Below are 24,972 nucleotides of genomic sequence, written 5' to 3' on the forward strand. Positions count from 1 at the left end.
GTCTGGTATTATAAAACTGGTCAAAAAGCCATGGTGGAGAGATCATAGGTTCTACAGAGGAACCTTCTTTTGTTGTTTTTGCTAAGATTTTCATGTTGTTAAGTTGCCTTCTAAATGTTTCTATCTCTACATCCGTGGGGCTCTCAGCCTTAGTCAGAGAAGCTCCTTTGTAGTAGGCAGTGGCTAATGAAGAGAGTCATAACTATCTAAATGCCGAGAATAAGTGACCACGAGCACTGAGCACTAAACAGATATCTGTGTCACACTCCCATGCCCAAGGTTCGAGAACACTGCAGAGGGAGAGGGGAAAGGGGTGTTAGGAGCTACAGGAGGAGGAGGAGTGTCATGAGATGCTGTCTTCTGAACGTAACATGGCTTTTAGAGTCATGCACTACAGCAGTGGATACATTGGCAAATCCTGCACAAGATCAAGACAACAAGATCAGTCAACATCCTCATCAGACAGTACCACCAGTTTTGGACTCTGGTCTCTGTCTCTGTCTCTGTCTCTGTCCTGTCTCTGTCTCTGTCTCTCTCTCTCTCTCACACACACACACACACACACACACACACACACACACACACACACACGGGGTGGGGGGGGGCAGGAAGGTGGGAGGGAGCACGCTGGGGACATAAGAGGAGGGGGGGAACAGAAGAACTGGGAATCCAGCATGTGAAGACTAGGGGCTCGAGGTGCAGCTCAGTTGGCAGGGTGCTTGCCTAGCCTGCAGGAAGCCCCGAGTTTGATCCCCAACACCACAGGAACCTGTATATCATGGAGCACACGTCTAGCTACAGAAGCTCAAGGTCACCTTCCCTTGCTTAGAAGGAATTCACTATCAGCCAGGCTAGAGATTGTCTCAAAAGAAGCATGGGCCCAGGGCTAAGGGTATTTATTGCTCAGCATTGTATCATTTGCCTAGCCCTGGCTCCTTCACTTGGGAAGGAAAGGTGAATGGGAGGGAAGGGAGGGAGAAGAAAAATATAGAAAGACATAGAAGGAAAGCCGAGGTTTTACACCCTTGGACACAGGTTCCAGAGGAGTCTCGGCATCCTCTCATCTAACGTTCCCCTCTGAAAACAGGAAGGACCTTCCCTACCTCACAGGGCTGCTACAAGGGGAGATGAGACTATGGGCTTGTGTCTTTCAGAAATCGGAAGTGTTGAGATATTTACAATCATTAGTATAACACCTGGCTCCCTCCAGATGCTCTGAAGCACATCTCAGGGATGTAGGTCTAGAGGAGGTGATGGGGTGAAGTCATCCAGACTGAGAATTCTTTGTTCTTTCTTCATTCATTCATTCAATTTTAAGATTTATGTTTTGAATTTTTTAATTTTTTTTTTAAGAGACAGGATCTCACTATGTAGTTCTAGCTGTCCTGGAATTCACTATGTAGACCAGGCTAGCCTCAAACTCACAGAGATCCGCCCCCCTCTGCCCTGAAAGTGCTGGGATTAAAGGCATATGCCACTACACCGTGCTAAGACCCATGTGTACTTTTAATTGTCTTTATGTGTGTCTAAGTGCAGCTCCTCTGGAGTTTTAGCTACGATTTGCTGTGGGTCTCCTGATGTAGGTACTGAGAATCAAAGTCAGCTCCTCTGGAAGAGCACTATCCATTCTTAACCCTGAGCCCTTTTCCAGCTCAGATCCTGAGAATTCTTGTTTCCTTAAAATGCCCAGCACTTGGTAAGCAGAAGTAGCAAGATTAGCAGAGTTCAAGGTCATTCCTGGCTACAGATAGATCCTAGGTCAGCTATTCCAAAACTTAGAGGGTGGGGAAGGGGGGAGATAATATGGCAGCATGGCCTGGTGTGCATACCTTTAACCACAGTATTCCAGAAGCAGAGGTAAGTGGCTCTCTGAGTTCAAGACCAGCCTGGTCTACATAGTGAATTCAGGCCAGCCAAGGCTGCATAGTTAGACTCTGCCTTGATGATGATGGTGGTGGTGGTGCTGGTGCTGGTGCTGGTGCTGGTGCTAGTGATGATGATAAAATAAAATGAGGTACTGAATCAAGGGCTCTTTCCCCCATGAACTTACAGCACAGACATAAAGTGCTTCCCTTCCTCACACTCTCATGCATCACAGCAGCATTAAAGTCAGCAGAGCCAAAACACCGAAGCAGCCCAAGACTGCCATGATGGAGATGGATGAGCCAAGCACCAGAAGCACAATGAAAAAGAGGAACCAGGGGGCTAGAGAAATGGCTCAGTGGTTAAGGGCCCTGATTGTTCTTCCAGAGGTCCTGAGTTCAATTCCCAGCAACCACATGGTAGCTCACAACCATCTGTAATGGGATCCGATGTCCCTTCTGGTGTGTCTGTAGACAGTCACAGTGTTCTCATATAAATAAATAAATCTTTAAAAAAAAGAAAAAAAAGTAAAAGGAACCAGGCTTGGTGGCACATACTTTGTAGGCTCAGAATACAAAAGGCTGAGGCAGGAGGACTGCTTTGAGTTTGAGACTAGCTACATAATAAAACTGTCTCAATAAGAGGAAAATCTGGCATGTTCTAACAAGGCTGAACTTTGAGGACACTATGTTAAGTGAAATAATTGATCACTGAAAACAAAGGACGAGTGACTTCATTGCTGAGGTATCAGGAGGGAAGCGAGCAGTCAAGCAAATGGAGATTGTTTAATGAGTATAAATACGAGTTATGGGGAAGGCTGGAGTGATGGCTTAGCAGTTAGAAGCACTTGTTGCAGCTTTAATCCCAGCACTCAGGAGGCAGAGACAGGTATATCTTGAGTTCAAAGCCAGCCTGGGATATAGAGCAGACAGGGCTACACAAAGAATCGCTGTCTTGAAGAAAAAAGAAGTACATAGGTGTTTTGCCTACATATATGTCCATGGACCATAGGTTTACCTGGTCAGAAGAGTGTCAGATCCCTTGGGACTGGAGTTACAGATGCTGGAAATTGAAACTGAGTTTGAGACAGCAACAATTGCTTTTCTTCCTTTTGAGGGTGTGAGGATTTTAAGACTGGGGTTCTCTCTGTAGCCCTGGGTGTCCTGGAACTCCTTCTGTTAGAGGCTGACCTCTAACTCAGAGATCAGTCTGCCTCTGCCTTCCAAGTGCTGGGGTTAAGGACTTGTGCCACCAGGATTTCTTAATTATTTCTCCAATTATCTCAGCACATAATATAAAAAGAATAAAATTACACCATCTAGGTTGTGACCAAGAGTAAAAGCTCTGAGTAGGGAGATGCTGCACAAGCATGAGGACCTGAGTTTGGACGTCCAGCACCCACAGAGCAGACAGATGTCCACAGGGCTGAGGGATGGCTCCAGACTAAGAGCAGTTGCTACTTTCACTAAGGCCCCAGGTTCAAGTCAGCACCCACATGATGCCCACAACTCCAGCTACATCCACAGGTACATATGCATATGAACACACATGAGGCAAACACACAGGAGATAAGCATAGCTGCACATGCCTGTAGCCCCAGCACTGTGGGGGACGGAGGAAAGGGGATCCCTGTGGCTTGCTGCTGCCAACTCAACTCTAGGTTCAGTGAAAGATGGAGAGTGATGGAGTAGAACGTCACACCTGCACACACGGGTGCACACACAGGTGCACACACCATGCACACAAAGATTAAACGCTCTGGAGTCCTCAGCAAACCAAAACACAGAACCCAAATATTCTATGATCTGGGGTAAGCATTTTACCCCATAGTTTTCATCCATAAGCTGAAGATCATAACAGAACCTGTCTCATAAGGTTTTTATAAAGATTATATTATTGAGGGATTTTAGAGTGTTTGCCTAGAACCTGCAAGGCCCTCAGTTCAATCCCCAGCAACCTCCCCCATCAATGACAAGGTTATATTGAGATTAGTGGAAGAGAAGTATGTAATAGACTAGTTTAAAAAGGCCTGCTATCTGCCAAGAATGACAGTGCCGTTTGCTCTCCACACTCACACCTTGGTCTGTGGATGTGCCCTGCCACCGGTGCACCTCTGGTGACAGTAACCTCTGCCTAAGGCTATGCTCTCCTCCCTTCCAGAGACAGTTGTGCTATCGAGTTTCCCCTCCACTCCCATGTCTTCTCAGCCGTTCCTCCCACCAGCTCTATGCCAACTGCATTTAAGTTGTCTCCCATGCTTTAAAGAAAAACCTTCCCTACTCCTCAGTCAAGCTCCAGCCTTCTCCCTCCCTCCACAGCCACCCTGCTCGAAGCTGCCTACGCTCTGTCTTCTCACATCCCACTCTTACCTCTTCCCACTGATCCATTACACCGAAGCTTTAGAAGCTGGGACATTAGAGATTCCACCCCCGCCGTTTTGCCACATCTGCTCAGTCAGGTCCCTAGTGACCTCTGGAACTTATTTACTCAGATGGCACCTTCTGACTTTAACTGTAGGTGCTGGCCACCTCAGTCACATCTAGAAAAGATGGTCTCTGCCTCTGGTCTTCATTACCACACGTTCTTGGTTTCCTCTTACTTCCAGAGCCATTCCTTTTGGTGTCACCTAAATGAATGGTTCTTCCAAGACTACGCAAAGCAGCAGCCCTCAGATCTGGGTCTTAAAAATCTCTCATTATCTTCCAGTATTATTTGGGGTTGGGGGGGGAGAGGGGATTGTTTTGTTGACACAAGTCCTAGCTATGTAGCCCAGGCTAGCCTCAAACTCCTGATCCTGCTTCAGCATCCTGAGACTCCTGATCCTGCTTCAGCATCCTGAGTGCTGGCTGGGCTTGCAGGTGTGAAGCACCACACTTGCTCAGCACTGACAACCCACTTGAGCTGTAGTGAACTGTTTCCACATCCACAGACAAACGATGCCCAGTGTAGTAGCCTGCCTTTAATATTAGTACTCTGGAGGCAGAGGCGAATGAGCTGCTGTAGGTTTTAGGCCAGCCTGGCCTACAAAGCATGTGTCTCAAAATAAACAAATCCACGAATAAACTTGTGTGAGTGCATGTATGTGCTGAGATAAGGTCTCTTTCAGCCCAGCCTAGCCTTGAACTTGCTGCTATGTAGCCAGGGCTTAAACTCTTGGTCCTCCTGCCTCCACCTCCAAATGCTAGAAAGACAAGCAGGTGCCATGCTGGGCTCAGTGCCATTGCTTTTGAATATGTTTTGAAATACTGACTTTTATCTCTCTAGATAGAGCTAATTCTCCACTACTCCTTCTCCCAACCTCCAAACTAGACCACATACACCTGATCAGAAACACCCCATTAATGCAGCCACTTGTCAGAGGCAGGATTTCCTAACTAGGCTCTGATCTCCACGATAAGGACAGCTTTCTCATTCCACACTGCCCATGCGGGCACCTCATACTTCCTATGGGTTAGATGAGGTGAGTGAAGACAGTGGAAACCACATGGACACTGTGTAGAGATGGGAAGGAATCGGCATTAGATAAGGCCATGAGGTTGTGACTGCATCCCGGGACTTTCTAAGAGAAGGCCAAGAGTACATAGCTCAGAGGCAGAACCCCTGCCTGTGGTGGGCAAGGGTCACCACAAAAAGAGGAATCCTCTACCCCCCCCCATCTCATAATTCGCTCAGCATGCCCATGGTCAGGAGTGGGTCCCAAGAATCTCCAGAACAGTAAGCTAAATAAACTTCTTTTCTTTCTAAGGCTAGCCAACCTCCGGTATTTAGTTTTAATAATGAAAAAAAGGTCTAAGACAATAGTCATTATCTGTTTTGGTTTTTTTTTTAATCGTTATAAAGAACTGGCTGCAAAGTGAAAAATAGGAGTGATGAAACCAAAGAGGGTGAGGGTCTACTTCTGATCAAGCGCACGCACCCCTACTAATGAGAATCCTCTTCAGTTCACATCTGTATCCTACCTAATTCAGGAGGTGGAGACACGAGGGTCACGAGTTCAAGGCAAGCCTCGGTTACCCAGCCTGTAGGCCACAAAATCCTGTATAAAACAAACAAATCCCTTGAAGGCTCGAAAAAAAATAAAAAACCAAACTTCCTAAAACTTTACCCATAACGCTCCCCTTTCTCCCCACAAAAAAAAGTCTGTCAGGAAGAGCAGAGGCTTAACCCTCAAACATCAAGTAGAGACTATTTCTACCTTTTGGACTCTCCCTTCCAGTTTGAAATTCTTGGGAGAGTCTCTAGAAGTTTGGCTGCCTCCTCAAGACCCTGTCTTCCTAACACTGGGCACACCAGCCTAGTCTTACAGGCAGGCTTCATACCTCCTTTTGGAAGTAACCTTCTTGTGTAATCTCTCTCTGACCACCTCTGAAGGTCTACAACCGCCTTCACTGCATCCAGTTTCCTGTACGCGTAAAACCATTGCTCAAATTACACCAAACTCCAACCCATAGGTCAGGTTCCTACGGACAGGAGTGGAGTTCCCTAAGGACAAGACGTCTCATTCACTTTTTTTTTTTAAAAAACCGCTGGCGATCAGCCCGGGCCCTGGTTCTCAATACTCAACGATGCTCCTGGTAGTAGTAACAAGAAAAGCGCCCATGTAGCAAGGATTTTAACTATATATACACGTTGTGATCATCTTATAAGACAGGCATTATTACTACTATTATCCCCATTGTGCAGGTGAGAAAACTGATTCAGAAATAAGTCCAATCTCGCCGAACAACCCCCCCCCACGAAGAGCGACACCCGCAGACGTTCTCTTCAGTCCTTGCTACTCCGCGACCAACCCTCATAAAATAACAGCTTTTTAAAAATTATTATTTAAAAGGAAAACTTTCGAGTGAGGCTCCAGAGCTGCGTAAGAATAAAAGCTGAAAGCGCACCCACCCGAACGCAGCCGGGGTCAGAGGGCGTCGCAGGACCAGCTCGCGGGCCCAGGGGACAAAGGTCCGGCCCTCCGTCCTTGCCGGGCGTACCCGCGGCCCGTCCTTCGCCGGTCGCCCGGAGGACCGCTCCTCTCCGGGTCCCGTCTGCCCGCTCTATCGCCGCTTACCTGCCGCCTCGTCGCCTCGCGGAGCCCGGGCCGACGGCGCGAGCGCCTCCCCGGGGCCGCCTGGCGCCCGCAGCCCGCCGCCGAGCCGTTGCCTAGGCGACGCGGCTACCGAACTCCCGCGTAGCTCGCGCTAAGGCGGCCGAGAAGGGACATAGTTGCGAGCAATGGGCGGAGGAAGGAAAGCAGTCCTGAGACTGGGGCCTTAGCTCTCCAGAGAGGTGGCCGGTGGAAGAAAGGAATGGAGGACAATGAGGTTCTAGGTGAGGGCTTGTCCCTCGGATGCTTATGCCTCATTTCGTCTTTGGCACACGAAAGAGGAACATTTTGTGACTCTGACCCAAGTTTGCTAGGTTGGTAATCTATGTTGTGTTTTGTTTTGAGTTTGTCTTTGGTTTCTCCCCCTCCTTCTCTCTCTCTCTCTCCCTCCCTTCATTCTTCCTTCCCTGCCTTCCTTTCTTATTTCACTCTTTTTTTTAATTTTTTTTTTTTGAGAAAATATCCCACGTAGCTCAGGCTAGCCTTCACCTTAGTCTACCTGCAAATGACCTTGAAATTCTTCATCCTTCTGCCTCTACCTCCCAACTACTGGAATTACAGGCACGAGCCACCAGGTCTAGCTTTTTTTTTAATTACTTTTTTGATGGTGGTAGATATGGAACTTACACACTCCCCACCCCACTTTTACCCCCAACCCCCCCCCCCCCCACTCCCCTACCCCCACCCCCACCCAGCCCCCGCCATGCTTGACAAATACTCTACCACTGAGCTACAAGCTCAGCCTACTGACTGGAAGTAAAGACTAGAAAATTGATACAGAGTGACAAATTCGTTTGTTGTAATCTCTGGAAGGAGGGGGTGTGACAAAAAGCGAGTAAAAGGGGTTTTTGGGGGGGGTAGACGGTGAGAATTTAAACACCAGAATTAATTTCAGCATGGGAAATAATTAACTCATAATCAGCAATTATACTTCCTGGGGAAGCCCTGCATATATAAGGAACCCTAAGCTCAAAAGATGCTCCTAACTGGTGTGGAGCTTGAATCCACTAGGGGAGAAAAAAAACAAACAAAAAATTAGACTCAATCAAAATTCAGAGTAGGTCAGTTTATTCTTACCACTAACAGAATCATAGCCTTGAATGGCAGCCTTAGAGGCAAGTCAAAAGATTGCCTTGCCAAAGGGTGGCTAAAGGAAGGGTTTATAAAGATGGATGGCAGTGGTGGATATCACAATTATTTCATGCTTGGTGGAATTCACAGCTGGGTAAGAGCTTGATTTCCCCCTCCTCAATTGTTCCTCATTCCACTGTACAGAGATAAAGGGACCATCTCATCTCAGTCCCAGAGCCGTAAGCGGGTTTACAGAAGCCAGAGCAATGGGGTTGACTATCTCACAGAAGGACGCCATGTTTTCTCTTCCTATCTCACATAGGTAAGGCCTATAGGACCCTAGGATCACACAGGCATGTCCAAACAGAGGTCAGTGGCTATGAGGGGATGCTCGATACCAGGCTAAGTTCCTTAGCCACCACAGGGGAGTCATGTCTAAATTGCCACAGAACCTAAAGCATGCTGGGAAAATGGAAAGAAGTGTCATTAATGACGGGGACAGAGTGGTTTCTCCTGGGAGAGCAATAACACAGTGCCATCAGGTTAGGGCTGGCTGGCACGTTCCCACCGGAGTGCTAACTTTTGAACCTAGTCAAGGACTGAAAAAATGACACATTTACTGGGAGTGATAGCTGAGCGGTTGTTACAAATGACCTAAGAACTCTCACCAAAAATAGCAATTTCAAGAATTGGAATAAAAAGCACCAAGTTGGGGCTAAGTAGGTAAGAGGATGTACTGTACTTCCAGAAAAACCCTGGCTCAATTCCCAGCATCTGCGTGACAGCTAACAGCTGTTCTTTAGCTCCAGTTTCAGGGGACTTGATGGCCTCTGGCCTCTGTGGGCACCAGGCACAGACATGGTGCACAAGACATGCATGTAGACAAAACACTCATACACATAAAATAAAATTCCCCTACACATTTGTAGCAGATGGGCAGCTTGGTCTTCATGTGGGCCCCTAACGATTGGATCAAGGGCTGTCTCTGTCTCTGCTGCCTATCATTGGATCCCCTTTCCCTGACTGGTGGGGCCTCCCAGCAGTGGGAGAGGGACCACTTAGCATCTGCTGAGACTTGTCGTTCCAGGGCTGGCTGGTATACCAAGGGGGCTTCCCCTTCTCAGAGAAGGGGAGAGGATAATGGGGCAGGGGCGGGGCGAGTGAAACTGGGAGGAGAGGAGGGAGGGGGGCTGCTACCAGGAGGTAAAGTGAATAAATAAATAAATAAATAAATAAATAAATAAATAAATAAGGGCTGGAGAGATGGCTCAGCGGTTAAGAGCACTGACTACTCTTCCAGAGGTCCTGAGTTCAAGTCCCAGAAACCGCATGGTGGCTCACAACCATCTGTAATAGAATCCAATACCTTCTTCTGGTGTGTCTGAAGACAGTGACATCGCTCACATGCATTAAAAAATAAATTTAAAAAAAAAATCTGCGCTAGCATTTAAAAAATAAATTAATGAAAAATAAGTGAAATAAAAATAGTTTTTAAAAATATTAAAAAGTTCTTTTTAGAAAGGAGCACAGCCTCTGCTTGGTCTGAACATGCTCACTGGGACACTGAAACTGGTGGAAAGTTTAGGATCAGACTTTTTCAGAGGGGATAGCCCAGTTGGTACTGACCTTGCAAGCATGAGGACCTGAGGTCAGATCTCCAGCAGCCATGTAAAAAGCTGGGTGTGATGTCATCTGGGCCGGGGAGGCAGAGACAGGAGGCTCTCTAAGTGCAGGCCAGTCAGCCGAGCCTAAATGCTGAGCCCCAGGTCCTAGTAGCAGACCCTGTCTCAAAAAACAAGGTGGATAGTTCCTGAGAAATGGCAAGGTTTGAAAGGACAATGTAGACCCGGTTCGTCTCTGTGGAAGGACCAGACCTGATTTTCAAACAAGGCCATAAGGCACCAGCTCCCGAGATAACAGACTATAAGTCCCAGAAACTAGGCCATAAGATACCAGTTCCAGGAACAGACCATAAAATCCAGAACAAGATCATAAACCCCCTCCCAAAGAACAGCCTGGGGATAGCCACAAAGATGGAGAACTATCTTATCTCAGAGTAGGCCATCTGCGCTGGGCAGTCCTATCTTATCCTACGGTTAAACATCCATGACATAGGAATGCAGACCACTGACCACCCGTGACCCCCTAGCGCCCACCAATGAAATTTTAGATTATCTAATCCTTCTAGAGTTCCCCCAGTTCCCTATAAGAAGGCCTGTGTGCCTTTGTCTGGGGTCACCATTTTGGAAAATGGCTGACCCCCACATGCTGGTTGTTTCTACAGAATAAATGCTCTTTGTCTTTGCACACTATCTGAATCTGCAGTCTTCAGCAATTTTCAGACCTTTCCAGGTTGACCTCTGCCCTCTGTGTATACATGCCTACACATACACACACATGTAAGCAAATTTAAAGGCTGTTTAGAAAAGCAGTCTTGAGAGCAGAAGGGGAAAAGAGATCAGGGGGAGGGTACTGTGTATGGCGGTGACTCTCAACCTAATGCCTCTCCTTAATACAGTTCCTCACGCCGTGATGATCCCCAACCATAAAGTTATTTTCGCTACTACTTCATAACTTTGGTTCTGCCACTGTCATGAACCATAATGCAAATATCTGATATGCAGATGGTCTTAGGCAACCCCTGGGAAAGGGTTCTTCAACCCACAAAGGGGTCATGACTCACAGGTTGAGAACTACTGGTTTAGGGCAAAAGCCAAATTGTGGGAGTTCCATCTGACTACAGGTGCCAGCACACAGAGAGACATGTGGCTATGAAGAACACAGGAGGGTTGAATGAGAACCGCCCACATAGGCTCCTGTGTTTCAATGCTTGGTCCCCAGGAAGAATTAGGAGATGTAGCCACCAGTGGATGATACACGGTGGAGGAGGTGTTTCACTGGGGATAGGATTTACATGTGAGAAGCCCACAGGATTCCCAGTTACACATACACACACACACACACACACACACACACACACACACACACACACACGGACACGGACACGGACACGGACACCTGCACGTACTTGTGTACCAGAATGTAAGCCCTCAGCTACTGTTCCAGCATTATACGTGCCTGCCTGCTTCCCTGCCTGTCTCCGTAATGATCATGGACTCTAGCCACTTCCTGACTGTGTTTTCTATAAGTTGCCTTGGTCTTGGCGCCTTATCATACCAACAGAAAAGTAACCAAGGACAAGGTTTAATAAATATGATGCATGGATAAAATAAGATAAGAGGGTTCAGTGACCCCAAGTCAGTCTTCACGGGAATGACAGGAAGTTTGAGATTTTGTTGACAAGAGAAACAGTGGGAACGGTTGGCGGGTGCAGCTGGCAAGGCAGATAATCTCAGGCCGATGAGTGGTCTTACTTGGTGCTTAGAAATCACTGGGGTTGAGCCTGGGCACAGTGGCCTAAGCTTGTAATCCTAGCACTGGGGAGGCAGAGGTAGGAGAGAATCCCAGTGAGCTCAAAGCACATCTAGTCAACATGGCACGATTGAGGCCAGTCAGGACTAAATGGTGATACTCCATCTCAAATAAACAGGAAGAGGGACGGGGAGATGGATCAGCAGGTAAGAAGGGCACTCACGTGCTGCCCGTGCAGGGGGCCTGAGTTCTTTTCATAGCATCCATGTGTAGGCTCACAATCTTCTATAATTCCCGTTCTAGGGATCCGAGTTTTAGCTTCCCAGACACCTGGCATGCATGTGGCACATGCAGAAAAAGTAAAACTGAATGAATCTTTAAAAAAATAAAGTCAGGCACAGTGGTGCACACCTCTGTATCCAGCACTGGGGGGCAGAGACAGGTGGATCTCTGTGAGTCGGGGTTCAGGGGAGACCTGGGAGGGGGCGAAAGAATGGGGGACAGGAGGTGCAAAGAAGGAGAGCATGTCTTGGTCTGATCAAGCTCTCAATATTTAATTAAAAACAGCCACTTATAAAGACAAGCAGGCGGGAAGGTCACCCAGGACTCAGGACAGATCGGTCACTGCCACCACCCCTCCCTATAACTCTAAACCGTAAATTGCGAGTATAGGCTGATAAGAACAGACACCTGGCTAGGTGTCCCAGAGGGTGTAAGTGGGCTTGACATTCCTGAAAGATTCCTGAGACTGAGGGTGTGTAAGCGGGCTTGGCTCCCCGCAGCCAGTGAGTTCCAGACCAGTTGAGACTGCATAGAGAGACCCTGTCTTAAAAATAAATATCAGCAGGCTTGGAGATCACTGAAGATTGTCCTCTCCCTCAAGACCTCATGATCACTTTCGGCTCCTCCTTTGACCCTGATGCCAGGTTTATTACTTAAGAGAGGAGTAGAGATAGAATGGGGGAGGAGGTGTCAAAATTTCCCCTCCATAAAATTTGAAATGCTACATGAAACGGGGTGGGGGTGGGGGTATGAGGGGGGCGGGGCAGCGGGAGGCACAGGGCTTGGCTGAGACCCATCAAGAGAAGATTATTATTTTCCTCCTGGTAACACGGATTTTGTTGTTGTTTATTTTCTGTTTTCTGTTTTGGAGATAGGGTCACATCCATGTTAGTCTAGAACTTAATATGTCAACTTCCCTGTCTCAGCCTCCCAAAAGCCACACCCAGCTCTGTGGCTACTTTTTTTCTTTTTTTAAAGATTTATTTATTATACATCAGTACACTGTAGCCGTATTCAGGCACACCAGAAGAGGGCATCAGATCACATTACAGATGGTTGTGAGCCACCATGTGGTTGCTGGGAATTGAACTCAGGACCTCTGGAAGAGCAGTCAGTGCTCTTAACCGCTGAGCCATCTCTCCAGCCCAATGTGGCTTTTTTTTATTATTATTATTACTAAAAAAATTACATGGATTTGTGTTCCACTGCACACATCTGGAGGCAGAGGGCACTTCTAGGAATCACTTGTCTGCTTCTGTCACGTGAGTCTGGGAAACCACATTTAGGTTGTGGTCTGAAGAATTGGCTTGGTGGTTAAGAGCTCTGTCTTTTATAGCATTAGTTCTCTGAGTTTGAGCTTCTTCCCACGTCACTGAGAGCCTGGTTATCAAAGGTCAGTCTTTCCTAATAGCTAGAGTTAGGCGCTTCAGATGTGGATAGAGAAATGAATTAAAAATCTTCCCTGAAATTAAAAGATAATAGATTTGTTTGAATATCCCACATATAAACAGAAATAATTTATAGAAGACAAATACATGCGCAGAGAGAGAGAGAGAGAGAGAGAGAGAGAGAGAGAGAGAGAGAGAGACAGTGCCAAACATAGTCTATCTAGTTTTTAACAAACAAACAAAACAACAGAATTTTAGTTGGCTAAATTACCTGGTTCGATTACCTGCTGCCTTCACGTTGTTGGGCTAGACAGTATTTTTAATTATTATAACCTTAGTCATATTTTGTTATGCTACATGCTAGTCAAATACAGAGAAAAAAAATCAATATAGATTAAACTCAGGTCATAATGGCTAGACTTTGATGTTATGTGGAGTCCAGGAGTTTCTCCCTTAATGGCACAGATTTTTTAAAAAAATGTTTTTATTTATTTATTGTATGTATGTGAGTACACTGTTTACTGTCTTCATGCATACCAGAAGAGGGCATCAGATCCTATTACAGATGGTTGTGAGCCACCATGAGTTCATGGGAACTCAGGAGCTTGGCAAGAGGAACCAGCGCTCTTAACCACTGAGCCATCTCTCCAGCCCCTGTTCCTGTTTCTTAAAGATGCTTTCCAGCCTACTACTCAGCCTCATCTACATCAGATCCTAGCAATGCACCTTTCAAACAATGAGGAAACGCAATGTTTTGTCCTCTGGGGGACGCTGGAAAGAAGGACACCTTACACTGAGTAAACCTTTGGAAAGGCTGATTAACTGATTAGAACTTCAGTGATTACTACAGAGAGATTGGAATGTTGCAGGTCCAGAGACCAATTATGGTTTTCCTTGGGCTATCTTTGTCTTCTTCAGTAGTCATCCATCCCTTGATCTCCGGCATGTCTGAACTAACATCCTGTGATTAACTTAGCAGGCCTTTGGCTTCTTAGCTCGTACCACCCAGAAGGCCAAGGCTGTCATCAGAGAGCATCAGACCTAAAGAGATTTTTCCTTCCTCCTCTTTGCTGTAACCTGCTGTCCATAGTTTGATCTGTTGCTGTGAAAAACACCACGATCACTAGCAATTTGAGGAAGAAACAGTTTATTTCAGCTTATAGGTTGAAAATCCAGCGAAAGAGCTCTAGATAAGAACCTGGAGGCAGCATCTAAAGGAAGATCAGAGACTATGGAGAACGGCTCTGTACAAGCTTGCTCTCCCTGGCTTGTGCTCAGCCAACCTTCTTACATAGTCCAGACCCACTTGCCTGGGGATAGTACCAATTTTAAAGGGAACACAAAGCAGGGGGTGAGGGGTAGTGGGGAGCTGCAGTGTTATCTAGCTGTATTTTGACATTACAGGTTAAGCAAGGGAGTACCCGTTGGAGACTGGGCTGTATCCAGGGCACCAGGCTTCACGGTCCTTACCTCAGCTTTTGCAGTGAGTTCCCTTCCTGGACTCTGGCCTGGAATTTTCGAACGACAAGGGAAGAAAGCAGCGGGCAAGCAGCACACAGTCAAATAGGGCATTAACAGGCAATGGTTGTGTATTGTTGTAACCTGTGCACGTTGGCTTAGACAACAGTGGTTTCTATATTCTTTACTGGTTAATGAAGGCACTGAGGTAGCAGAATAAACTCTATTTTGTTCTTAAGACTCCATTCTAAGTTAACTTGCCCTTAGAGAGGCATGGCCCCCTCCCTTGAGGTCTGAGAAAAAAATGTCCTTGGCCACTGCAAAATAGGACAGAGCAGCTGCAGCTGGCTGATAGCAACAGAGTGGGCTAAGGAAACCTAAGGCTTTCCCAGGTCAAGGTACTCCTTTTTGATGTATACTCCTTCCTTGTGGTTTAACCAGATGCTGTAAAGCAATTATCTGAAAGGCCACATTCCTTTACCCTCTCATATAATGCCAAGGCTTGGAAACCCCCACTTGTGGTTTTCCTTTATAAACCTCCTTCACTTTAGACCTGGGGTGCACTCCCCTTCCTGTTCCATCTGGAAAGTTGGTGGCCCAGCCTCGAACTTGAATAAAGACCCTCGTGCGATTATATCGGGTTCTGACTCCTGGTGGTCTCTTTGGGGATTTTACAATCTGGGCACAACGGTTAACAGACAAGAAAACTTTTGGAGAAGTGGGATGGGTGTTCATTCCTAGGCCTGGGAACATGACCTTGTTTGACCCTGCCACCAAAATGAGGAAGTTGTCCCTGAAATATCTGGACTCAGACGACTGTTTACAACAGAAGCTGCTCAGCTGCAAGGAAATCCCTAGCAACCCTGGGGCCCGAGACCGTGAATTTAGTTTCTTCATATGAGTAAATGGAGTCTGAAAGCGAAACGGTTAGTACTTAGCATAAGTTTCTTTTGCTTCTTCCCAACAAAATGAGGACGTGACTGCTCTAAGGTATGGTTGAGAAGGTTTTTATTATAGCTATGAAGGAGAGTACAGCACAGGCATCTGCAAGAGTCTAGGACAGGGAGAGAAAGTGGTGGACTGAACTTTGCCAGCGAACTGAACAGGCAGAGTGAGGGGACATTACAGATCGTAACTGATTATTAAATGGCCCAATATAGCCTGTTTGCCTCTGAGTTTGCAAACATTCCATCTCTCCATAATCACAAAGTACTGCCACAATTTAAGTCTGTAGAATCTTTAATAGGGATGTAGCTTCTTCAGAGAAGTGCAGTTCACAGGGGACTTGCTATATTTCTCTGTACCTTCCTGTCTCCTCAGATCACCAGCGCCCCAAGCGAGCCCAGAATTATATGCCTTGAACCCTCCGTGGCCTCTGTAACCCCAGCAGCCAAAGCCCGCCCTCCCCTCAAGCGCTCGGCTCCACCTTCCTCCCTCAGTGGGCGGGGCCTCTTGATGACGTAACCTGGGTGCCTTGCGAAGGGCGGGCCCTGTTTCCGGCTTGAGAATTCGTCGCGTTTCTGAGGCGACGCCTCAGCCGGCAGTTAGCCATCGCGCAGGGACCCGCTCGGAGCGGTGGGTCTCGGCCCCAGCGACACCATGGGGGCCGTCCTTGGCGTCTTCTCCCTCGCCAGCTGGGTGAGTCCGGAGGCCTCGGTCCTCCGGGGCCTTAGGCGCGCGGGGAATGCTTACCAGGCCGCCCGAGGCGGATCCAACACTCTTGTGAGGCTGGCAGAGAGGAGCGGACAGGCCCGGGGCTGCGAGGGCCTTGCGAGGGCCCAGGCCCGGTAGGCGACGTCTCGGGGTCGGGGTGCGGCGGCTTGGCTGGCTCTCGGTGTTGGCGGAGGGTCGAGGGAGGCCGGGCCGCCATTGTTTACAATTTCGACGCCCCGCCCCCGCGAGCCTTCCGGACCCAAGGTTCTGGCGACCAGGCGACGCCAGGGTTCCAAGGCGGGGGTTCATGAATGGGTGGAGATTTAGGGACACTGGAGTCATTTTTCTCCATAGTTCGGCATATGCCAGCGCTACGCAGGGCGGGTTTGGGGACGCGGATTTTAAGTCAGCACCGCTGCAGGTCGCGTGCAAAAAGGGCTGGCTGTGGGCGTTTATTTAATTAGAAGCTCCGCGGCCTAAACATTCTAAGCATTTTGGGATTAAACACCCAAACGTTGTCAGTAGTAAAATATTTTTAGAAGTTAATTTTAGGATCTCTTTAACCTACGGAACAGTCTAACAAATCTGCCTCAGAGGAACATGGTAGCTTGAACCATTGCCTAATTGTTTCCTCCTTCCCGAACTGATGTAATGGACCAAGGACTCGGACTCTGCTAATGTCAGTGGCATGTCTCAGGGCAGAGGGAATGTCGCACATATCTTGTTTATTTTTCTCTTGGTTTAAAACCAAAATCTGAAGATATGCTATTCAGATGTTCATATCTAGAAGCTCCTTGCTTATTTTGTTAATTCAGTTTTTACCCAGTAGGGGGTTAGTATACCAGAGTGGAATGAGGGAAGAGAATAATAGGAAATTAAAGGATGTGGAGGACCTGGCATGTCAAATCATGTGTTATCTCAGCACTCGGGAGACCCCGTCTCAAAACAGGGAGGTGCAAATTATAGTTTATGGGTATGTCTTTAGAGGCTATAGGTTTAGTCTCCAATTGCCAGTACCCACCCCATCTCCCATCCCCCCCACACACACAAAAAAACAAAAACAAAAAAACAAAAACGGGGGCAGGATATCAAGGAGCCAAATCATGAAGATACCCATTATATGCTTTTATTTTTTAGGTAATGTCTTTTGTCATTTTGAGTGTTTAAGATTGAACCCAGAACCTTGTTGATGCAAAGCTTGTCTTTGATAGTTCCTCCAGCTACATCTCCAGTCTGGTCTTAAAGCCTTCAGCGATTTCAGAGGACTTCTGTATTTGTTTACTTTTTGCCTTATTGAGCTAGGTCGCCAGATCTCCTGGAGTATCCCATACTGCTTTCATTCACAATCCTCCTGATTGAGTCTCCAGAGTATTGGGATTGTAGGGGTGTGCAATCTTGCCTTGCAATTTTGGCTTTTGTATTGATTGATTGATTGATTGATTGATTGAAATAAAGGTTTTACTTTGTAGCCCAGGTTGGCCTTGAACTTGCCACAATCCTACCTCAGCCTGTCTAGTGCTGGAGTTATGGGTAGGAGCCCCCACTTCTGGCCTGTCTTAACAAACCCTTCAAGTTATTATTATTTGGGGGACAGGATTTCACTTTGTTAATCCAGGCTGTCTGGAACTGCAGATCCTTCTGCTTCAGCCTCCTGAGTGTCAGGGTTACAGAAGTATACTGCTTTGCCTGGCTTTCTTTTTTTCCTGAAAAGAATATATCTGTGTAAGACTGAGATCTTGGTGATGAGTAACTCAGGCAGGTGATTAGGTCTTGCTGCTTGTATGTCTGACTTAGGAGGGAAAGTGGAAGAGGCAAAAAGGAATTTAGTATGAGGACACGGAGTTTTGTCGTTTGAAAAGTGGGATAGATGTGTCGTGTTTGTTTTGCATTGGCATGAGAGTGTTTTGTATCAGCATGAGAAATGGTTCTCCCTTACCTTTAAAACATCCCTTTAAATGGGGATTCGTGACCACATTTTTTAGAAGTTGTTTCTTTAAGTCAGATGAGGGAGACTTTGAGGCTAGGTTTTTGACCTGAGCAACAGAAAGAGTTGAGTTCTCCATTCGTGAGACAGGGAAAGGATAGAGCATATAATAACAGGGAGATTGCACAGAAGTTACTGATTGCCTACCGTGCACAGGTCTAAAGTACAGCCTCCGCTAAAGGTCATAAATACACAGAGGAATAAATAGGTATATCAGTATCTTAGGGTTTACTGCTGTGAACAGATACCATGACCAAGGCAACTCTTTTAAAGACAACATTTAATTGGGGCTGGCTTACAGGTTCAGAGGTTCAGTCCATTATCATCAAGGCAGGAGCATAGCAGTGTCCAGGCAGGCATGGTGCAGCCAGAGCCGGGAGTTCTACATCTTCATCTGAAGGCAACCAGGAAAAGAATAGCTTCCAGGCAGTTACCTTGATTACAGACTGTGCCTCTGCATTTTTGGTTTGCTGGTAGTCTTTACTTTCTTTGGCTTGTAGATTTGGGCTTGACAGGCCTATAATGCCCAGGATGTGAGTAATCCACCCAAGACAGAAGAGGACAATAGAGAGCTTACTATCTACACTCTAGTACAGCTGCAGTAGGCAGAACAATAGAAACTACTGTTCGGTCTAAGGGGCTACTTTCATGGGGCTGTGTCTCAAATAAGTGTAATTGTAGTGCCCTGAGTGGCTATACGAGGTTCGTTTCTTGATTGTTAGGCAGAATTTTTATTATTTCCACAAGAAATAAATTTTACAGAGTAGTTTGAATTAACTACCTGTGCAGGATAGTCAAGTGTTCCTAGGGGTCAAGCTTCAAGCAGAACCTGAACCTACTCATTAAAGAATGGAATAGGGTGGGCATAGTCGCATATGCCTTTGATCCCAGCCCTCTGGAGGTACAGGTGAACAGATCTCTGAGTTCAAGGCTAGCCCAGCCTGGTTTACACAGCAAGTTCCAGGACAGCCAGTAGCTATATAGACCATATCTCAAAATAAATAAATAAGTGAAATGAAAAATTTTTTGTTGTTTTTTCCAAGACGGGGTTTTTCTGTGTAGCCTTGGAACTCAGACCAGGCTGGCCTTGAACTCGAGATCTGCCCACCTCTGCCTTCAGAGTTCTGGGATTAAAGGAATGCACCACCATGCCAAGAATGGAGTTTTTTTCAGTGATATTTAAATGCCATAAAATTGTAGCCAGAGGTTGTTTGGGTTAATTCTTTCTGAGGCAAAAGTAGGCTTATTCTGAGATTAGAGTAGTTCCACACAGTTGTGCCTTCATATTTGACTAGCTCTTTCCTGTACCACAAGGTGGTGTCTAAATTGTTCCTTTTTCTCACATTGGTCTCATTGGGTCTTAACAATTTTGTTTTGAGATTAAGCTGCATAGTAGCCCTGGAATTTGCTTTTGTAGACCAGATTGGCCTCAAATCTTTAGCTGCTGCCTTTGCCTCTGCCTCTCAGGTTTGCCTCTCTCTCTTAGGCTTGCACCACCATGCCTGGCTCAAAACACATGAAATACAATCACTAGAGTTGAACTATAATGTGTCTCTTTTGGACTGAGGCTGACTGGTCTCGATCATGCTTCCTGTTGGTTATACTGCAATATATTGATCCCTTCGGAGGTCAGGAATTCTGCTGGTTACTTTATATTCTGGACATGCGTGCCATTCTTCACAGTAGCCTTGTTCAGATGATAAGGTGGCGTTAGGCTCATTTGACATCTGAGAGAGCTTTTATGTTGATCAGCTTGCTCTAATGGAAATAGTCTGATACATCTGTAAAAGCTGTAAATGATTTTTGAGACCATGTCATAAGAATAGAGTCATCCTCTTTTTTGTATTAAATATTTTAGATTGTTTTATGTGTAGATTGTTTTGCTACATTTCTGTATGTACACCACCTGCATGCCTGGTGCCTACAGAGGTCAGAAGAGAAGGTTGGATTCCTGGAACTGGGGTTAAGGCTGGTTGTAAGCTACCATGTGGGGAACTGGGAACTGAACTCCAGTCCTCTGGAAGAGAAGCAACTGCACTTAACTGCTAAGTCATCTTTCTAGCTCTAGTCATCCACTGTCAATAGTTATTGGTTATAAATCTGTATTAACTCATTCTCCTACTGTGATTTGATAATCTCAAATATCAATGTAAGTTGGGTAGTTCCTAACAAGCATGTAATGTCTTATTTGGGGGCAGGGCGATGGTGGAAGAGGGTCTCACACGGACATCAAATTCATGGAGCTCTGCCTATTTTTCCCTCACTAGTACTAAAATTAAAGGCGTGAGCCACCACACCTGACTGTAGTAATAATGTTACCTTATGATGAAACATTACTTTGGGAGCTAGCTGTAAACAAAAAGTAGAGTTGTTTGTATGTTCCTTACATTGTTCTCACATACAATGTGTTCTCTGTGAACATACTTTGGAAGCTCTTGCTGTTTCAGGCGCAGTGTGGTAGGCTCATTTATTATAGTAAAGCCTAAAGGAGTGTTTTATTAGAGTCCATTTGACAGAGAGAAAACTGGGTTAAATTCATTTTTGCTGAAGTGGTGGAAATAATACTGGTCCTAAAGCCTCTGCATTTTTACTTTGTCATAAATTGTTCCATGTTGTAAGACAGACTTCTTATGTAGTCCCAGTCCTCTTCAAACTCAGGATGCTCTTCCATGAACTTCTTACATGCTAAGAGTGTGCATGTGTGTTACTGTGCCTTGATTTTCTTGGTTTGTAGACCATGTAGCCTGGAATGCATGGTTCTTGTGCCTTTGCCTTCTAAGTGCTGGGATTGCGGGCACATACATGCCACATCAAACCGGATTCTGTTAAAACTTATAAACCCCAGTTTGCCTAAGAGCAGTGAAGGAGCGCTCATGGCCCATGGTGTTGCTCTTACAGGTTCCATGCCTATGTAGTGGTGCATCATGTCTGCTGTGCAGTTGCTGCCCCATGAGTAAGAATTCCACTGTAACTCGGCTCATCTACGCTTCTATTCTCATCCTTGGCACTATTGTGTCTTGCATCATGATGACAGAAGGCATACAAACTCAGCTGAAGAAGGTAAGTAGAAGCCATAGTGTTTTATCAGGTGGTTATTTTTTATTTTTATATTTTACAATATTTATAATTGTAACTTTTGCTGTTATGCTTGATCATGATCATTTAGTTGTTTTTTTTTTAAGATTTATTTATTTTATGTATATATTGTCACTGTCTTCAGACACACCAGGCATCGGATCCCATTACAGATGGTTGTGAGCCACCATGTGGTTGCTGGGAATTGAACTCAGGACCTCTGGAAGAGCAGTCAGTGCTCTAGACCGCTGAGCCATCTCTCCAGCCCCGATCATTTAGTTTTTTAAAAATTTTATTTTCTGTGTATGAGTGTTCTGTCTACATATATGAATGACCATCAAATGTGTCATGGTACCTGCAGAGGCCAAAATGAAGGTGTTGTATCCCCTGGAACTGGAGTTATGAATAATTGTGAGCCTGCCATAGGAGTGCTGGGATTAGAACCCCAGTCTTCTGCAAGAGGAACCAAGTGCTCCTAATCACAGCCATCTCTCCAGTTGTAGTAATTTGGGACATTTAATGTTATTGTTAAAATTATTATTATGACATGGTTTCTTGTAGCTTAGACTGGCCTTAAAATTACCGTATAGTTTAGGCTTACTTTGAACTCTTGATCCTCCTGCCTTTACCTCTCAAGTACTGAGATGGCAGGTACAGCTGGTTTAGATTACCTTTGGTTCTTTTCAGGACACGTGACTGCAGAAGAAGACTATGAGATGTTAGTCTTCTTTTTTTTTTTTTTTTTTTTCTCGGAGCTGGGGACCGAACCCAGGGCCTTGCGCTTGCTAGGCAAGTGCTCTACCAATGAGCTAAATCCCCAACCAGAGATGTTAGTCTTCTTGTAGACATAGAAGTCAGAATGAGCATTGTTGGGCTCTTAACAATCCAGAGAAAAACAGAATTTAGAAATTACTCTTTTCCTTTTTTGTATAAGCTTTAAGCTACATTGGTACTTTACTTTGGAAGGAGTTTATTGAAGCTGAAAAATTCTGTGGGAAAATGGAGATAACCTCAGGAAGATGGGTTACTTTAGGACTGAACCCATAGCCTCACCCTGAGTCCTGCCACTGAGCTAACCCTGTTCAGAGAAGGGCTTACTAATTGACCCAAGCTAGTCTTAAACTCACCATGTAATCCCAGCTGGCTGGGAACTTGTGGTCATCTTACTTCAGCCTCCCAAACTTTGGGGTTATACAGGATTAACTATCATAACATGGATGTGTGTGTGTGTGTGTGTGTGTGTGTGTGTGTGTGTGTGTGTGTGTGTGTGTGTGTGGTGTGGTGTATGATTTTTGGCTGAATGTATGTCTGTGTACAATGTGTGTGCTTGGTGCCTTTGGAGGTGAGAAAAAAGAAAGCATTGGCTCCCTTGGAACTGGGATTACAAATGAACAGTTGTGAACAAGCATGTGGGTGTTGGGAAGTGAATCTTGGTCCTTTGCAGAAGTACAAAGTGTTCTTCATTGCTAAGCAGTCTCTCCATCTCAGCTTTTAGTTTTTAAACATGGTCCATGTATGTTCTTATGTAATAAGATTGTAGTCGATTGGAAGTCAAGGAAAGAAATCTCATAGTCTTGAAATTGCTAAGGGGGTCTTACTTATTTTATTTATTTTAACAGTTCCCTGCTTCCGTAGTAAGGTAGCTTTTTTTGTTTGTTTGTCTTGATGTTGTTATTCTCATGGAATTGAAATTCCTTGCCTCCTCAGATTCCTGGATTCTGTGAAGGAGAATTTCAAATCAAGATAGTTGATACAAAGGCAGAGAAAGACTGTGACGTGCTGGTCGGTTTTAAAGCTGTGTATCGGATCAACTTTGCTGTGGCCATCTTTTTCTTTGCCTTCTTTTTGCTCATGTTAAAAGTGAAAACGAGTAAAGATCCCAGAGCAGCAGTACACAATGGGTATGTGAGATTGTCGTTCAATGTGTGTGGTTCCTCTCCCTCGGCAGTTAATATGCATTGGAATGGAAGCAATGAAATCTTAATCGGGGGCCAGATGCACACATGAACAATTGTTTATTGTCATCATTTTTGATAGGTTTCTTTTAGGTTTCTAGATTTTTATTTAAGTACCTTGTAAAATAGGTCCGAAACAGTGCTTAGACGTTGCATGTTTTCTTCATTCATAGATAAACATGTATTTGGGACATGTATAATCACATATGAGCACACACACAGCATACATAGAAGATAAACAGTAAAAAAGGAAAAAATATATGGGCTGCTGATTTATTTAGTCTCTTGGTTCCCCTCTGACCATAGTTCCTCTCTCACATGTACTTCTCAGCTGGAAGCTGATAGGAACTTTGTAAATACTTTGTTTTTATTTTTATTTTTTATTTTTATTTTTTTTGAGACAGGGACGCTTTGTGTAACCTTGGCGGAACTCACGGCAGACTAGAGTGGCCTTGAACTCAGAGATATGCCTGCCTCTTCCCTAGTGCTAGGATTAAAGGGGTGCTTCACCACTACCCAGCAAATACTGTGTTTTTTATGGATATTGTAACTGAAATTCAGAGAAGTTAAATATTTCTCTTAGCTGGGAAAGGTTGAAGATAGGAATAACATGTATGTTTGTTCTCAAAGCGTGATACTTCATGTTCTGCCACGCAAGCCCCGTTGGTTGGTATGGTTTTTTAGGACAGGACCTCATCAGGTCAGGCTGGCCTTAAAATCCTAATCCTCGAACCTCCACCTCCCTAGCGGGGTCACAGGTGTGACCTCCATAGCCAGCTCAAGACAGTAACGGTTTACAGATTTAAAGTCTATTGGTCCTGGCCTTTTTGCTAATGAGTTCTGCTATTATGGACAAGGTTTTTGTGTCCTATTTTATAAATGTAGGATTGGGGAATAATTTCTACCATAAACATGACGATTAGAATGACTTTCCATGTAGAACTGTTAGAACTTGTAATTTTACAAAAAAGTATTATCTTTATGAGCTAAAACTAGAAAACTCTTTTAAATTTACTCATAAGTGTGACTTTCTTACATGCTAATCGTTCTCTCCCAGAAATAATCCAGCTCTTCTGACCCCCAACTCTCACCAGAGTTCAGTTTCCTGCCTCCTACTTGTAGCTATTAGCAAGCCACCCTATCCTCCAATTATCAGATTATTTTTATCTAGTGCCATCCTGCCTTGTGACTACTAGCCCATATACTAAGTCATGCATAGACTGGGTATTGAAGGAACCCCTCCAAAATCCTCAATAACCTATATTCTTCCAGAATTTTTTCCTTTGGGGCGGGTACATCTTTATATTCTGAGGGAACTGAAGGGAACTGATGGCCTTTTCCCTTTGACCCTCCATCTCGCTATCCATAATTGTTGTCTCTTCATGGCTGCCCATGGTTATGCTGCTGTAATGCTGATGAAGCTCATCTGAAGGGTTATTAATAGTCTCCTCTTTCTTTCTGCTGGACCAGTATAACTTGCTCATAATAATACTGAGTGTGTGTGGCAGAGGTGGTGAGATTGAACCTAGGGCCTTGCATATTCTGGGCAACCATTCTACCGCTAAACTGCAACTCAGCCTTTTTTTATTTTTTTATTTTTTTTTTCGGAGCTGGGGACTGAACCCAGGGCCTTGTGCTTGCTAAGCAAGCGCTCTACCACTGAGCTAAATCCCCAACCCTTTTTTTTTTACTTTTTTATTTGCTTTACTGAAACAGGGTTTTGATTTATTCTGTAACCCATGCTGTCCTGGAATTTGCTGTCTTTCTACTTCAGCCTCT

At 45.4% G+C, this 24,972-nt stretch overlaps 2 protein-coding genes across 5 annotated transcripts in view; one reads left to right on the forward strand and one right to left on the reverse strand.

Moving 5' to 3' along the window:
• Pkig (cAMP-dependent protein kinase inhibitor gamma) overlaps window positions 1–7,001 on the reverse strand; it is a 66,646-nt gene extending 59,645 nt beyond the window's left edge. Inside the window, exon 1 of one of the 3 annotated variants that reach the window (XM_032904874.1) lies at window positions 6,920–7,001. The gene's annotated coding sequence lies outside the window, so the exon portion shown is untranslated. Of the gene's footprint in view, window positions 1–1,829; window positions 1,921–6,753 lie in introns of those variants that run through there. The other 2 variants (XM_032904876.1, XM_032904878.1) reach the window with 2 other exon arrangements.
• Window positions 7,002–7,079: 78 nt separating this feature from the next.
• Window positions 7,080–24,972, forward strand: part of Serinc3 (serine incorporator 3) — a 29,432-nt gene continuing 11,539 nt past the window's right edge. Inside the window, exons 1-4 of one of the 2 annotated variants that reach the window (XM_032904873.1) lie at window positions 7,080–7,269; window positions 8,231–8,348; window positions 21,062–21,223; window positions 22,946–23,139. In XM_032904873.1, the coding sequence (XP_032760764.1) occupies window positions 21,113–21,223; window positions 22,946–23,139 (305 nt within the window). In that variant the 5' untranslated portion in view covers window positions 7,080–7,269; window positions 8,231–8,348; window positions 21,062–21,112. Of the gene's footprint in view, window positions 7,270–8,230; window positions 8,349–15,981; window positions 16,165–21,061; window positions 21,224–22,945; window positions 23,140–24,972 lie in introns of those variants that run through there. The other variant, XM_032904872.1, reaches the window with a different exon arrangement.

The sequence above is a fragment of the Rattus rattus genome, chromosome 5 (assembly GCF_011064425.1).
Source record: "Rattus rattus isolate New Zealand chromosome 5, Rrattus_CSIRO_v1, whole genome shotgun sequence".
Classification (NCBI taxonomy): Eukaryota; Metazoa; Chordata; class Mammalia; order Rodentia; family Muridae; genus Rattus; species Rattus rattus.